At 41.9% G+C, this 16,817-nt stretch overlaps 1 protein-coding gene across 1 annotated transcript; it reads left to right on the top strand.

Annotated features, from left to right (window-relative positions):
* The first annotated feature begins 1,427 nt into the window (after positions 1–1,427).
* Tas2r60 (taste 2 receptor member 60) lies at positions 1,428–2,393 on the top strand. The gene has a single exon (XM_057775075.1). The coding sequence runs from the start codon at positions 1,428–1,430 to the stop codon at positions 2,391–2,393; it is 966 nt and encodes a 321-aa protein (XP_057631058.1).
* The last annotated feature ends 14,424 nt before the right edge of the window (positions 2,394–16,817 follow it).

Below are 16,817 nucleotides of genomic sequence, written 5' to 3'. Positions count from 1 at the left end.
GCCTGGGTCTGAAAAAGCATGGGATAAAACCGGACTTGCTGAACATAATGGACAATGAGGACTACTGAGAACTCAAGAACAATGGCAATGGGTTTTTGATCCTACTGCACGTACTGGCTTTGTGGGAGCCTAGGCAGTTTGGATGCTCACCTTACTAGACCTGGATGGAGGTGGGTGGTCCTTGGACTTCCCACAGGGCAGGAAAACCCGGATTACTCTTAGGGATGATGAGGGAGGGGGACTTGATGGGGGAGGGGGAGGGAAATGGGAGGTGGTGACGGGGAGAAGGCAGAAATCTTTAATAAAAAAAAAAAGAAAGAAAGAAACAGAGACTCCCTGGCATAATCAAATACTCACAGTGAGGAGCGGGACTTGGGTTGAAGCCTGCCTCTGAGCAGGCTGCTAACTGCCTGTTCCATTGGTTTACAGCTCTCTTGTTGAGACGCCATTGTGAAAGTCACTGCTTGGAGAACGTTGTCTTAATTTTTTTTGAGAGAAATTTCTGATTCATTCTATGTAACTGTCTGTCCTGCTCTGTTCTGGGATGTTCAATTCTCAACTGATTACAGCTAAGTAAGATCTCTCAGGAGAGAAGTTTGAATCAGTTTCTGACTCTATGTCAAAGGATTATTTCTTTCCCTCCCTCCCTCCCTCCCTCCCTCCCTCCCTCCCTCCCTCCCTCCCTCCCTCCCTCCCTCCTTCTTTCTTCTTTCTTTCTTTCTTTCTTTCTTTCTTTCTTTCTTTCTTTCTTTCTTTCTTTCTTTCTTTCTTTCTTTCTTTCTTTCTTTCCTTTTTTTCAAGACAGGGTTTCTCTGTGTAACAGCCCTACCTGTCTTGGAACTAGTTCTTGTAGTTCAGGCTGACCTCGAACTCATAGAGATCCGCCTGCCTTTGCCTCCTGAGTGCTGGTATTAAAGGCGTGCGCCGCCACCACCGAGCCTAAAGGGATATTCTTACTGCACCTCTTTCATAGGGTTGCTGTAAGAACTAAATACTTGGGGGGGCATCTAGAACAATGTCTAGAACCTAACAATCACCCCCCATCATGAACATGAGCTCTGTTATTCAGTAGGATTCATGTCCTGTAGATTTTATTATCAAGTAGCTCCAGGTGTGTGGTGTTAGGTATCAGCTTAGAGAAGTGCAGCTGCCTATGTAAGAGACACCATTTGCAAGGGCCTGATACATTATTCACACTGATGTTGACAACAGGTAGAGGATAGGCAAGAGAGCAGGCAAATTCACAGGCAGGCAGGTAGACTTTGGAAACTCAGCCTTGGCAATATTTGCATCTGTTCTGAAGAGAAGAAACCTTTTCATCCTCCTCAGAGAGCCTGCATCCTCACCTCTGGCTTCACGTCTACACTTAAGGCATGTGGAGAGACACACATATTGGAGAGACTTCTTAGACCAACCAGTAGCCCTTCATGAGACCCATCATGTCCACAGGAGAAATGAGCAGAGGTCACACAGTTCTGGAATGTCAGACTGTTGATAAGACAGTCACCACTTTATTTATCACTTTAATTTTGCTGTGCCTGGTGGCAGTGGTAGGCAATGGATCTATCATTATAGCCCTGGGCATGAAATGGTTGCTCCGGAGAACACTGTCAGCTCATAATATGTTGCTGATCAGTCTAGCAGCTGGTCGCTTCTGTCTGCAATGGGTGGTGATAGGTAAGAATATTTATGTTTTCCTGAATCCAACAGTCTTCCCATACAACGTTGTAATTCAGCTCCTAAATATAATGTGGGACTTCCTGACTGCTGTAACCATTTGGTTCTGCTCCTTGCTAGGCTTCTTCTATTGTGTGAAGATTTCAACCTTAACCCACCCTGTCTTTGTCTGGCTAAAGTTCAGGGTGTCTGGTTGGGTACCATGGATGCTACTCAGTGCTGTGGGCATGTCGAGCTTAACTAGTATCCTGTGTTTCATAGGCAATTATCTGATATATAAGAACTTTATAAAGAGTGGCCAGCAACCTTGGAATGTCACAGGGAATAGCTTAAGAGTCTCATTAGAGAAATTCTACTTCTTTTACGTAAAGATGATTATGTGGACAATCCCTACTGCTATCTTTAACATTTTCATGATTTTGCTCCTCGTATCTTTGATGAAACACACGAAGAAGACTCTCTTGACCTTCTCGGGGCTTCGGGATGTTAGAGCACAGGCCCACGTGAAAGCTCTCCTCATCCTCCTCTCCTTCATCATCCTTTTCATCTCCTGTTTTCTGACCCTGGTACTTAGTTCTGCCAGTAGTACACCCTTTCAGGAATTCAGGTACTGGGTGTGGCAGGTGGTGGTTCATCTGTGCACAGTGATACACCCCATTGTCATTCTCTTCAGCAACCCTGGGTTGAAGGTAGCGGTGAAGAGGAGATGCTGCTGAAGATCCAGGGCAGCCGGAATGGTGGCTGATGATAACCGTGCACAGTGGGTCAGAAGGCATGAGAGCAGGGGACATAGCTTCTTTTTTATGTTATGTTTGGTATTTACTCTCAGTTTAATACACATACTGATCCATGAATACCCTCACTGCAATAGGATTCAAGGTGGGCTCCAAGACTCTGAAAACGAACAGAGTCACTGATACACATCATGTTATCTTTGGGGCTTGATGTCATCAAAGGACCAGAGAGTTTTGACATTCACTGTGATATATCTTTTGGAGGTTAAGATTAGGGAACTGGGTGAAGAGACCCTCACACACCCCATGATAATTCCAGTGCTGAGTCAGACTGGAAAAGATGCTTATTACGTCTTCTTCTTTCCCTCTGGAGACACTCCTGTGAACCACTCTTCCCTTTTCCCTGCTTCTCAGCAGTTTAGTCATTTGCCACGGAGATTTCTTTCCATCATCAGACACAAAACTAAGTCATCCCTGCTCTAAATTCTCTAGACAGACCATGGTATACTTGGTGCTTGGGTACAGCAGTGTATGCCATCTTGAATGTTTATATTCTCAGATGACCTTCTGAGATCCCTCTGAAAGCCCAGGATCTTAGATCCGTTTATCATCAAAGTCCTCTGCAATGGTCTGATTTCTGGGTCTTTTCTGTAAATTTTCAGTTGTCGCTCAGACTTACCTCCTCTTATATTGATATAGGGATGGGCTGAAGCTTTTGATATGGACAAGATCATCCGTGTCGATGGAACTTAGGTTTAAGAATAGAAAGACTGAGGAACCGTAGACTGCATTTCTGCATCCCTACACTCAGTTATCCTTTGAGCTCTTCAAATAGACATCTCTCAACTTCTGGTCCCTTGAACATCTCTCAGACAGCTTTACTTTCTGTTTGCGGCTGCTTCTTTCTCCCAGCTCCTCTGTGTTAGAAGAGAAATCCCTTTTGGATTTTCCAGATTGACCTTTGTACTCTTGGCCACATTGCTCTTCTCTAGGCCTTCAACTAAGACAAAAATGTCCTTTTACACAATGTTGCAACCATTCTCTTTTTATTACTCTTTTCTTCTGCAACAAATACTCTTCTGAAGTTTCTTTTCTGAGAAACAAAAACATTCCCTCCCCTAATTTCCTCACCAAGGGGCCAGTTGCCAACCAGCTCCTAGCTGAGCTTGCCTTTGCTCCTCCTTCCAAGCTATTGAAGTGTGTTTCTCTAAGAACACATATGATCGCCTACTCATTTTACATTATCCTGACCCTCATTCTCCTGTAGCTTTTGGTGTCTACCTCTCTTGATAGCAAATGGTTTCTTAGGAAACTGTTTTTTTTTTTTTTAAAAAAAAACAAATGTTCTACATAATCTTTGTAAAGGGTTAAGAAAAAGATTGCAAACATGGTTAGTTATGATCTATGCCCTTAATCATCTAGAATCCAATCCCATCCCACTCCTTCCTGTTCAGATACGGCCTCCAGGTGGGTAATTACCAAACTCTAAACCTGTATTTTCTCCCCACTTGCTGAATATTATCACCTACCAGTTCATGAGCACTTCACACACAGCAAATTCAGGTTTATTCTCGCTCCCTCTGGTGTTCTTTCCTTGTGTCCCTACTAGCCCCGCCATTGTCCTGGCGCAACATTGTTCTACCACTTTAAATGGGGGTAAATTCAGACTTCTAAGTTTTCATTCCCCACTTAGTATCTAAACAAAACCAGCGTAAGAACAGCACTGTGAGCAAGGTAATCTGAACAGGGGAAATTCTACATTGTCCCACCCCTAGGTGAAGATATACAGGTGGTTGATGGTTACTTAGAGAAGGAGACTCAGTTATCTTCAGGGATGAACTCCATAGAGGTTGTCCAAATCCAAGAGGTCATCCCTGAGCATGGCAGAACTGAAAGGATGTAGTAGGTTGTACACACTTGTGCGCGAGAGCGCGCGCGCGCGCGCACACACACACACACACACTCCTTCCTTGTTTCTCTACTAACTGCCTAGCACCATATATATAATATAAAACTGTCACCTTAAGTAATAGCTTATCAATATTTAAGATGTTAATAAATATTATCTTCAAGAAAATTTCTTTCATATGTATGTATACTCTAAAAAGATTAATTTATTTTTATTTTATGTGGATGAGGGTTTTTCTTAAATGTATGTCTGTGAACCATGTGTGCATGTTGCCTGTGGAGACCAGAGGAGGGTGAGATCTTTTGAGAACTGGAGTTACATGCAATTTTGAGTTTCTATGTGGGTTCTGGGAAGCAAATCTGGGTCCTCTGCGAGGGCTGCAAATACTCTTAACATGAGATAGGGTCTCATGTAGCTCAGTCAGTCAGGACCATTATGGAGCTGAGGATAATCTCTCCTCTTTACTTCCAAGTGCTGAATTGTTTCTATATTGGAAAGTTGTTGGAAACATTATTTGAAAAAAAGTAACATAATACATGGCTTTTTGATTGTTTTCAATATGTGTATTAATAATTATGTATGAATTGTCAGTGTATCTTAACACAACCAATAAAATATCGGTTATGAAAGAAAACATAGCCTCAGCCTATGCTAGCCTCAGGCATTTTATTGTAACACTGCTATACTAAGATGACGACCATTACCACGCTCGCTAATCTCTGGAAGGCAAAACTCTGATCTATTCCAAGAATACATAAGCAGCTCTTGGTACCTATCAGACCAAACGCAGGACTCTGAACACGCACTCAAATGCCTCTACAATCTGTCATCTTCCAGGAGAATTCTATGTTTCAGTGAACTAGGACTGTCATTGTGGTGAGTGAACATCAAGCTGCTCCCTGCCACTGGGAAACATTTCCCTATCACATGTACCTGTCAGAATCCTAGTTAACGTTTTGCCTCTTTTCTTTGGCTTTTAAAGGTTGTTCCATATGCTCCTTCCCCACTGAAGCCTTTCTGTACGATCCCCAAGCTTTGATCTTTCCCAATTTTGAGGCTATGCAAGTTAGTTTTCTCTGGTTGTGACCTGAATTCTACCTTGTGGTGCCATTATTTGTAAGCTGTGTATTTCCTAGGAGATATTAACTTTTACAGGGATGGGTAACTGATACTCTCCCGTGTGTGCTCTGCAATGTATATAAGCCCTTACTGCCTTAAATAGATGGACCAGGGCACCTGACAGCCAATTAGGACACACATACATTTGCCTGCTCAGTTTTGTGTGAGCTGCCTGTGACTTGTTGACTAGGTTTAAGCTATAACCCTTTCATTAAGTCAGGGGCTTACTTACTAGAATCCAAGTCTGTTTAATTTTCTATCTCAAGAATGTACCATGGAGGAATAAAAAAATGTAGAGGTGAGAGTGCACATACCATTTTGTGATAACTGCTCATCCTTTTTTAATACATTAGCATGTTGCTAAGCAACTGTGCATTATCGGCTATTAGGTACTTCCTATCACATCTCATAAGAATCCAGTTCTTGCCTTTGTTACTAACCCAGTCTTCCTCTCCAGGCTGCCCTATACACGCTTTTCTTTGTTCCTCTTGGTTTTCACATCATTAGCTAAGAGAAGCCTAGAATCTGAATGGCCTATCCACGGAGACAAGTTCATTTGGAGCTTGAGCTCACAGCAAAAGATAAGAAGCAAAGTTTGCTGCATTTAAGAATACTTGATAATTTGATATTATCGTTACCTTTGTTCACTGGCCAATTTCTACATGTATTACAATGGTGACATTAGTAATGCTTATTTATTGAGTTTTTAGTTTGTATAAAGCACAGGGCTAGAATATTGACTTCTATGTTTGACTATGTATTTATTTATATGAATGTTTTACCTTAGTATATGTCAAGGACAGAAGAAGGCATCAGATCTCCTGGAACTGGAGTTAAAGACAATTATGAGCTATCGTGTCGGTGTTGAGAATGTAACCCAGGTCCCCTTCAAGAGCATCAAGCATGCTAAGTCATTGAGCCATCTCTCCATCCCCTATATGCATGACTTCTAAATACCATAGCAAAATAGAAATTGCAACCTAGGTTTATTTGTGCTGTGGTTAGTAGAAATGGGATAAATGACTGCTATCATCCTTAAAACAGTACAGGCTGGGGATGGGGCTCAGAGGTAGAGTACTTGCCTGCTAAGCACAAGGCCTTGAGTTCAGATTTTCAGCACTGTAAAAACAAAACAAAGATGAAGCAGTGTGGTGTAAGAGCAACCACCACTATCAGTCAGTACATGCGTGAAAAGCTTTGTATGAGAGGCAAAACACTGTAAGCCCCAGGGAAAAGGACTACTTAGCAGTGCACCGGCACATGAACACTCTAACCTGGAAGAAAAAGATGAGGCCACTTCATGGTAATTTGCAAGTAGATGATGTTTAATATGTTACCTGCATCCTTTTTTTTTTTTTTTTTTTTTTTTTTTTTGGTTTTTTGAGACTGGGTATCTCTGTAGCTTTGGAGCCTGTCCTGGAACTAGCTCTACATCTTAAAGCTTTGTTTATTTCTTATGAATGATGTAATTTGTTCCCTCTATTTTATCCCGCAAAATACTAGCACTAAATTTTGAAGAGTAGAATGTGACCTGTTATCCTCAGGAGGATGAGGCAGCAGGATTACTGTTAGCTCAAGGCCAGCCTAGGCTACAGAGTGAGTTCCAGGTTGGCCTGGCTAGAGTGAGATACTGACTGTAAATAACAAACCAATAAATGGATACACAAATAAATAAATGAATAATTTAAGGAAATGTTTTTTTTTGAGGAAACATTATTTATTTATTTTTAATTATTTTTATTCTTTTTTAATTAAAATTTCCACCTGTCCCCGTTCCCCATTTCCCTCCCCCTCCTCCCAAATATTGCCCCTCCCCCCACTCCCCTTTCCCTATCTAGTGCAACCACTTTGGAAATCAGTGTGGCTATTTCTCAGGAAATTTGGGATCAACCTACCCCAAGATCCAGTAATACCACTCTTGGGAATATACCCAAGAGATGCCCTATCATATGACAAAAGTATCTGTTCAACTATGTTCATAGCAACATTGTTTGTAATAGCCAGAACCTGGAAACAACCTAGATGCCCTTCAATGGAGGAATGGATGAAGAAAGTGTGGAGTACTACTCAGCGGTAAAAAACAATGACTTCTCGAATTTTGCATGCAAATGGATGGAAATAGAAAATACTATCCTGAGTGAGGTATCCCAGACCCAAAGAGAGGAACTTGGGATGTACTCACTCATAATTGGTTTCTAGCCATAAATAAAGGACATTGAGCATATAATTTGTGATCCTAGAGAAGCTAAATAAGAAAGTGAACCCAAAGAAAATCGTATAGTCATCCGCCTGGAAAGGGGAAGTAGACAAGATTGCCGGGCTAAAACTGGGAACTAGCGGGTGAGGTGGCTTGGGGCTAAGGGGAAATGGGATGAGAAACGTGAGAAGGGGAGGATGGGAGGAGCTTGGGGGATTGGGATGGTTGGGATATAGGAAGGGTGTATACGGGAGCAGCGAAGTGTATATCCTAACTAAGGGAGCCATCTTAGGGTTGGCAAGAGACTTGACTCTAGAGGGGCTCGCAGGTGTCCAGGAAGATGTCCCCAGCTGGTACCTTGGGCAACTGAGGAGAGGGAACCTGAAATGATCCTATCCTATACTGATGAATGTCTTACATATCCCCTTAGAACCTTCATCTGGCGATGGATCGAGATAGAGACAGAGACTCAATTTGGAGCAACGGTCTGAGCTCTTAAGGTCCAAATGAGGAGCAGAAGGAGGGAGAACATGAGCAAGGAAGTCAGGACCACGAGGGGTACACCCACCCACTGTGACATTGGAACTGATTTATTGGGAGCCCACCAAGGCCAGCTGGACTGGGACTGAATAAGCATGGGTTGAAACTGGACTCTCTGAACATGGCGGATAATGAAGGCTGATGAGAAGCCAAGGACAATGGCACTAGGTTTCGATCCTAATACATGAACTGGCTTTGTGGGAGCTTAGCCTGTTTGGACGATCACCTTCCTGGACCTAGATAGAAGTCCAAGGTCCTCCCACAGGGCAGGGAATTTGTACTGCTCTTCAGTAAAGAGAGGGAGGGGGAATGGAGTGGGGGGAGGAGAAGAAGGAAATGTTTTTATACATTCCTTATCTCTTCGATGTTGTTGTAAGGTATGCATATATCTTTCAATTATTTTAAATAGAGAAACCCTGTTTGTTTGTTTGTTTCTTTCTTCCTTTTTTTTTTTTTTTTTTTTTTTTTTTTTTTGGTGTTTTGAGACAGGGTTTCCCTGTGTAACAACAGCTCTGGCCATCCTAGAACTCACTTTAAAGATAACACTGGCCTCAAACTCAAAGAGATCTACCTGCCTCTGTCTCCTGAGGGCTGGGATTAAAGGCTTGTGCCGCCACGGTCTGGTGAAATTCTGCTTTCTTAAGTATTTAAGTAATAATAATTTCACGATAGTTATCACTACAGTTTTCTATATTAATAAATCCTAAGAAAATTTGTGAGATCATCTCTAAACATCCTGGAACACCACTGAAAATGTTTTAATACTAATTTTTGATAAACACTCATAATACATTTAGTAACATAACATTTACATTATCTGAAAACTCACAACATATTTATTGAATCTAGAGGCAGTATTACAAAGTTAAAAAAATTGGGGATGATCATGACTGCCACTGTTTTCATTTTAGTAAAAATTCCTAAGTTAGAGAAGACAATTGGGTTAAAGGTAACAGAAAAATGAGGGATTTTTTTTATGTTATAAATATATAACAAGGTAACTTTATTTACTGGAGGGGGAAAGAGAGAGGGAAAGGCAGAGGTATTAAAACCACTACTGCATACCAGAATTAATGTTCTCTCATTCTTTTCCAGTAGCGATCATTGTCATGTGATCTGCTTTATGTGTTGTTTATTCCGGTGGTAGAGACACACAGACCTAATGAGTGTCCATCCCAGTGTTACTTTTTAAAACTTTCTTTTATTTTTTGTGTTTTTCACATCATGTCTTTAGATTCCACCCATCTCCACCCCACCTCAGAATAAAACAAAAATAAAATTTTTGAGAAAAACGGGGAATAAAAGGGGCAGAGGGGGGAGGGAAAAATCTTATCACAGTGAGTCACGCAGCAAACCTCTTTGTCCATGCACTTTTACCTGCAGGAGTTCATCACACAGAATCATTGGTCTGGTTCAAGGCCTCTGGTCTCTGCTACACCATGGACGCTGGACCCTCACTGGGACTCTTCCTCTGGACATCCCATTGCTGCCCTGTGTCATGGAGATCCTGTAGCCTTGGGCCCATAGGGCCGATCATGGGATCATGATCATGATCATGGGTTCATGGATGCCCAACCCCCACCTCCGTGTTCTGGCAGATCACAGATGAGAGGGGGATGTCGGGGGTGGGCCAACACATAACCTTGATACTGTCCCTGGGTACTTGCAGGGTTAGTCAGCCTGCCAATTCTCACAAGTTCCGGTCTGCTTCGCCCGTGTCAGGGTCAGCTCTACTGTGCTGCCTAGAAGTGCAGCGTCCACTTTGACCTTGAGTGCTGCAGCTGCTAAGGGGGAGGTTCAGCTCGCTCATCAGTCACAGGCAATGAGGAGTGAGGGATAAGGGGTGCATCTATCCCTCATCCACACCACCACATGACAGATAATTAGTGGGGACTCCTCTCCGGTGTTCACAACTTCGGGACTGGCTCACCTCACCTCTATCTTGCTTCCTGAGTGAGATGCAGGGTCTGCCCTCCTGAGTGCTGCAGCCGGTGGGAGGCAGGGACAAGTCTCCGGCTCTTATGATATCAGGGTCAGCTCTATCATTTGCCTCTGGCATTGAAGGGCAGGTGAGGGTGGGTGAGGGGGTTGGGGTGAGAGGCTATCTTTTCCCAGTCTAAGCAGTTAATAGGCATGAGTATGGGGACAGCTCTCCCAAGCTCACAACTTCGGAGCTGGCTCACCCACATCTCTGCCAACAAGGCTGACTCTATTGTCCTGTCCAGGCGAGATGCAAGGTCCACTTGAAAGAAAAAAAAAATTTATTTATTTATTCAATGTATGTGAGTGTTTTGCCTGCATATATGTATGTCTGCCACATTCATGTCTGTTGTCAGAGGATCATCAAATTTCCTGAAGTGGAGATAAGGACAGTTGTAAATTACCATGTAGATATGGGGAACTGAAACCAGGTCCTCTTAACTGATAAGCCATCTCTCCAGCCCAGAAAAAAGTTTGTACACTATATATTTATATCATATTACATTAAGAGGTAATTTCAAATGACCCAAGTCAACATTAAAATTGCGATAGAACATAGGGGTAGTGGGTAGAGGGGCCTACTGCCAAACCTGATATCTCTAGTTTACTCTCCAGGATCCACATGGTGGAAGAAGAGAACTGACTAATTCCTGCACTCTCTCTGTCTTTCACATGTTGGCCCTTGACACTCATGTGTCCCCTCCACAAATAAAAATGTAACAAAAAGTTAAAAACTACCATAGAACAAAAAAAGTAAGGTGTTGCAGTACAAAGTAAACACACAGAAATAAGTTCTGATACACAAATAGTTACCAGCTAGAATACACAATGAAAAAAAGGATTGTTTTTGCTGTAACAAATACCTAGAAATAAAACCTCTGTGAAATGTACACTATCTATAAGAAACAAAACTTAAAACACCCAGTAAAAGAGGAACTAATGGAATCCTATGTTCCTGCTTCTATAAGAATATCTGACACTATAAGCATGCTAATTGTCCTCAGGAACTTGTTCATTTAACATAATAGTACAGAAATATCAAAGTAAATCTATATAAGAAATATGGACAAAGTCAAAGTTTATTATGAAGCTGAATGGTGCCTAGAAGAATACCATGAAACTAAACAGGCTCTCTCCTAACTTAAAACTATAGTATAGCCTTACAATTTAAAACTATGCATAAATATATACCCATAGACTGGACAGTCCAGGACAGCACATCTATAAAATATAATACTTTAGTGTAGTTGAAAAATTCAGTGTAGTTGAAATGACAATTTCAAATCATAAGAAAATTCAGTCGCAGATATTTAGAAAACAAGATAGCTATCTGGAAAAACAACAAAAACAAAACAAAAAATAAAAAAAAACATGTTGCCACATCTCAAATCATAAACAGGATAAACGCCAAACATATCAGAGATTTTACTGTCAGAACCACCATGATTGCCAGATGAAAATGGGAGGGTGAACATCCTTGAGCATCTTGGAGTATGGCAAGTTCTTAAATTTGAGAAAGAAATGAGGGAGTCATTACAGTGAAAATATCTGTATGGCGGAAATATATAAGAATATTGCAAAATATAAAGTTCGGAGAATCTCTCCCATCGGTATGATAAAAAGCTTTAATCTTCAATATATAAGCAAATACTAGAAATAAAAGGAAAATGAGCAAAAATAAGAAAAAATCCTTAAGAATCTGAGCATGAAATTCAAAGAAAGGGAAAGAAACAAAAGAAATATATTTAAATATGATTTATATTTGGGGAAATATACACTTAAGAAGACTGACTATAGTCCTATCTCTTAATAGGTACCCATTTGTCAAACTTTCTAAACATTCACCAAATATTCTGTTGCTAAGTTGTCAAGGCAACATTGCTCTCCGTACATTGTTGATGAGAGTATAAACTGGTACAATACATAGGGAGGGTAATTTGGCAATATAAAATTGCATCCTTTGATTCAGCAATCCTCCTAGAGACTCTGGTGTGGAGCACGCCTCTTCATGGACTGCAGTTTGTACCTCGCCCTCTTAGACCTGCTGCGACTGGAATCAGCAACGAAAGGGGAGGAGCCTGACTGTGAGCTGGCCTGCCAGTGTTTTGTAAGGAGTCCATTGCAGGATCTGCAGAGAAAGAGTGGTCTACTATACAGCATTGGCAGGAATAGCTGTCTCTGTTGCTTCAGAAGACCCGGCAGAATGTAAGGGTCTATATTGCTGCCTTTATTGGAATATACCCATGTGTCTCCATCTCAGTTTTCTGGGTCCTGCTGTGCCCAGATTGGTGTCCTAAGTTTTTCAGAGAATTAACATTTTACCACATCTTAATCACTCACTGTGTGGATTCCTGCTTTGTTTCTCAGAAATTTCAGGCTTTACAATCACATGTGAAAAGAGATTATTGTTATTATTATTTAATGTGACAGGCATAGGAGCTTCCTGGCCTTTCACCTGGATCTTGTGTTGGACTTTCCAAGTCCTACACATTTTTGCCACGTTATCCAGCACAGTCACAGCCTTGCCATCTGGGAGCTCTCTACCCAGAGAGCACAAGCGTGCAGATGCTGCAGATGTGCTAGCTTTGAGGTGACTGGGAGGGGGCGTGTAGGCTGCTTCCTTTAAAATGGGGGAATATACCCTAAAGTAATGGCCATTGATTTGCACACTATCTTCAGCAAATAAAATACTCGGGATTCAGGAAGTTTTTGAGAATGATTTTTTGCTGACAATATTTCCAAGAGACCCCATCTGAGAATCTATGCTTCCCATCCACATAGGATTAGAATTTGTGGGCTTGGAAGTTTTGCTTGGCAGAGTGACACAAGAGTCCTAAAATTTCTATTGCTTCCTCCTAGTTATTTTCTGCTCCTGGTCTCAGAAGATCAGGCAGCAAAGGGAAAGTTTCCTTTTGATATGAATATTTGACCATGATTATCATGTGGAAAAGGAGCTATGAGAAATATGTGCCACATTCTTGGGACCATTGAGTTAACCCCTGGGACTTTTGAAGCTGTGTCTTGTAGCACAAATTCTAATTGGTTTTATAATAAAAACACAGAGTCAGATATAGGGATTAAGGCTGGAAGATCAGAGAAACAGAGCGGCCAAATACTAGAGAGTTTGTAACTCTACCAATACTAAGACCGAAGGGGCAATCCTGTCTATCTGAATCCTCAGACTGAATGCTGTTTCTATGAAACCTCAGACTGCATGCTCAGACTGAATCCTCAAACTGCGTCCAAGCTCCTGTCTCCTCCTGCCTTAAATTCCTCTGTCCACCCAACCATATCACTCTTGCCCTCACCTCCTTAGTGCTTGGGTTAAAGACATGTGACGAGTTCTGTTTCTCTTTTAGACAGACTCAATCTCGTGTAGACCAGGGTGGACCTGAACTCACTAAGATCTGTCTGCCTCTGTCTCCTGAGTGCTGGGATTAAAGGTGTGTGCCACCATTGCCTAGCCTCTATGGCTAACTAGTTAGTGTCTTAACTCTGCATTCTGATCTTCAGGCAAGCTTTATTTGTTAGATTACAAACAAAATATTGATGGAGGAGGGTCATCTTTCTATCTGTTGCTTTCATTGGTTAATTAATAAAGAAACTGCCTAGGCCCATTTGATAGGCCAACCCTTAGGTGGGTGGAGTAAACAGAACAGAATGCTGGGAGAAAGAAGCCGAGTGAGGAGTCGCCATGATTCTCCCACTCCAGACAGACGCAGGTTAAGATCTTTCCTGGTAAGCCAGCTCATGGTGCTACACAAAATATTAGAAATGGGTTAGATCAATATGTAAGAGCTAGCCAATAAGAGGCTGGAACTAATGGGCCAGGCAGTGTTTAAAAGAATACAGTTTCCGTGTAATTCTTTCGGGGCATAAGCTAGCCATGCGGGCGGCCGGGTGCCAGAGACGCAGCCCCGCTGCTTTTATTACAACAAAATATCACTACAGTATCTACTGTACCTGGGCAAGTACAATTGATATTGCTTATAAGAGACTAGAAATAGTCTTGGACCCCTGAGAGATGAAGAACTGAGAATGGTTTATACTTATATGTAACTTCAGAGTGGAAGACACCCATAGTTGGCTTCATTAAAACTCTTTGTAAGTTTCCTCAGAAATTTCAACCAACCCGAGTCATGGGGAAGCTGTGAGGAAATGGAGTGGACCCACTGAGAGTGACAGGCAAAACTGGATGGTTTAAGGGGTAGGGTACCCTTCAAGCATCCTCTCCCTTTCCCAGCTCTCTGCACAAGTCGCTGGACTCATCACTACCATCGCCTCACTGCTGAGGTGATTTGTCTTTGGTTTGTTGGAACTGCTTTACCTGAAGGAGTCTTCTAGCAGCTTTTCCCACAACCTTCCTTGTGAGGATCTGTGGTAATGGCTGTCTGGTGTATGAGGCAGATGCCATGCCGCTCCTCTCCAGGGCAGACACGATGAAGCTCTAGCCCAAGATGGACGTACACTAGAATCTTTCCTGGTAAGATACCACAGATTACTAAATATGGGTTAAGCAAGATATGAGAGTTAGCCAAGAAGAGGCTAGATATAATGGGCCAGGCAGTGTTTAAAAGAATACAATTTGTGTGTTGTTATTTTGGGTATAAAGCTAGCTGGTGGCCGGGATCTGGGAGGCAGGAAGCGGCCCGCAGCTCCTTCTACAGGTGTAGGATGAAGACAGTACAGTTTCCATATTTTTGTGTGAGACAGGCTTTGTAGTTCAGTCTGTAGCAAACAGGATCAGAGAGAAAGGATAATGACTATGTAATTGCCTTGTGTATTGTGTAGACGTCCATTGCTCTCTACCGTGTTTCATACTTTCCTGTGGGTTCCAACTGAAAGTAACTCCTCCAAATATCAGGTGTTCAAGTGTCTCCACCTCAGTCTTTCTATCTTAAAAATGGAGCAGAGTCATTTAGCTTTCATGAGGAATGTCTCTATGATCTAAACATGCATATCCGTTCTTTACGTATGCATGTGATTGCCCTTTTCAAGCCTGTATCAAAACTGAACTCTTGCTATCCTGTGAGCCTCATTGTAACACAGTTATCTCACTGTTTTGTGTCTGTTGACTTTGTGTCTTTATGTGTCATCTTCATCTTCCAGTTGTTTTGGTCAACATCTTTGGCAGTCAATGTCTGAAACTCAGCAACTGGGCTGCCACATTATTTAACACAGAGCTAACACATTTGTAGATGACATGCTTCTGGACTGTGGTTTCATAGGAAGCAAAGTTGCTTCTATTGGAGGTCAGATTGTGGCACAAAGGTTTGAAAACTGAAGGGATAGAATTGCAGCTGTCCCGCTTCCAGGAGAATCTGTAATTCTGCTGTCCGGCACCACCTCCATGGCTCCGGTCTGGAGCAAGCCACTGTTATCATACGGCTGTATTATTACAATTGCCTCCAAACTGGTTCTGTAGCTTCTACAGTCCTTTTACCTTTAGTCTGTTTTCAGCACAGCAGTCAGTAGGATCCATTAGGAATACAAACTGTATCTATCATGTTGCAGCTCTTTCGTAACTCTATTTGCTTTCCACCTGGAGAGTGGAGCTCAAGTCTGAGGGTGAGAGGAAATGCTTCAAATCTAAAGTCATCTGCGTGCATTGAATCCTCCTCTCAGCTTTGGAAGAGAACAATAATTTGAAGTTTTTCCTTGGCAGTGCCATGCCTGGGTACAATGTCTCGATTATACCGAACCCAAATCCTTCTCTTATCTCTCTTGTCTGTTTGGCTTCCTTAATGGTCCTTAAGGGCTTCAGGCATCTTTCTCTGATCCTTGCTCTTGGTAATTGGACTTGTCTAGATAGTGTCCCGGTTTACTCCTTTACTTCTTCCAGGCCTTTCCCTTGTTGCTCATCTAAACCACAGACCTAAATACTGCCTATCCTGCTTTTTCCTGCAGTTACTAATATCTAATGTATTTATTTTTATCATCTACAGTTTTAGTTCTTTCACTACAATACAAGCTCCAAAAGTTGGGAGATTTGTGCCTGTCCCGTTCCCTATTGGCACACGGTAGGCACTCAATATATACTATTTGAATGCATTTATTAATATTATAATAAATGAGACTAGTTTTATTCACACAAAATTTTTCTTTCTACACCAGTGAGAATGATCATTGGTAGCTAGATCATCAGCTGACATTATCTTTCTTTTTCCTTTTTCTTTTTCTTTGGTTTTTCAAGACAGGGTTTCTCTGTCTTGCCTTAGCTGTCCTGGAACTAGCTCTGTGGACCAGACTGACCTCAAACTCACAGAGATCCACTGGTCTCTGTGAAGGGGAATCTCAACCAATCACTTTGTTTGCGGGGGGGTGTTTGCCCCGCAGCCCCAAAAAGCTTATAAAACCATCCATGTGTGCTTGTTTGCCCCTTTTGTTTCCTGCTCTTCGCTGGAACCTTGGCTTTGTAAGTTCTCCCCTTATTAAAGCTAAATATATTATATTGAGCTTGTCTGGCTAATTCTGTTCGCCGTTTGTTTACGCCATAACATCTCTGCCTCCTGACTGCTGGGAATAAAGGCATGCACCACCACTGCCTGACCACGTTATCTTATATATTCAGAAATGTGAGTGATTTTTGATGGTTCCTTGATAAACACCTACAGAGATGAACATCATTACATTTCTTTCACTTCTTTCAAAATAAAGTTTG

The sequence above is a fragment of the Chionomys nivalis genome, chromosome 1, assembly GCF_950005125.1.
Source record: "Chionomys nivalis chromosome 1, mChiNiv1.1, whole genome shotgun sequence".
NCBI lineage: Eukaryota > Metazoa > Chordata > Mammalia > Rodentia > Cricetidae > Chionomys > Chionomys nivalis.
This window is presented reverse-complemented; position numbering and strand designations above follow the sequence as displayed.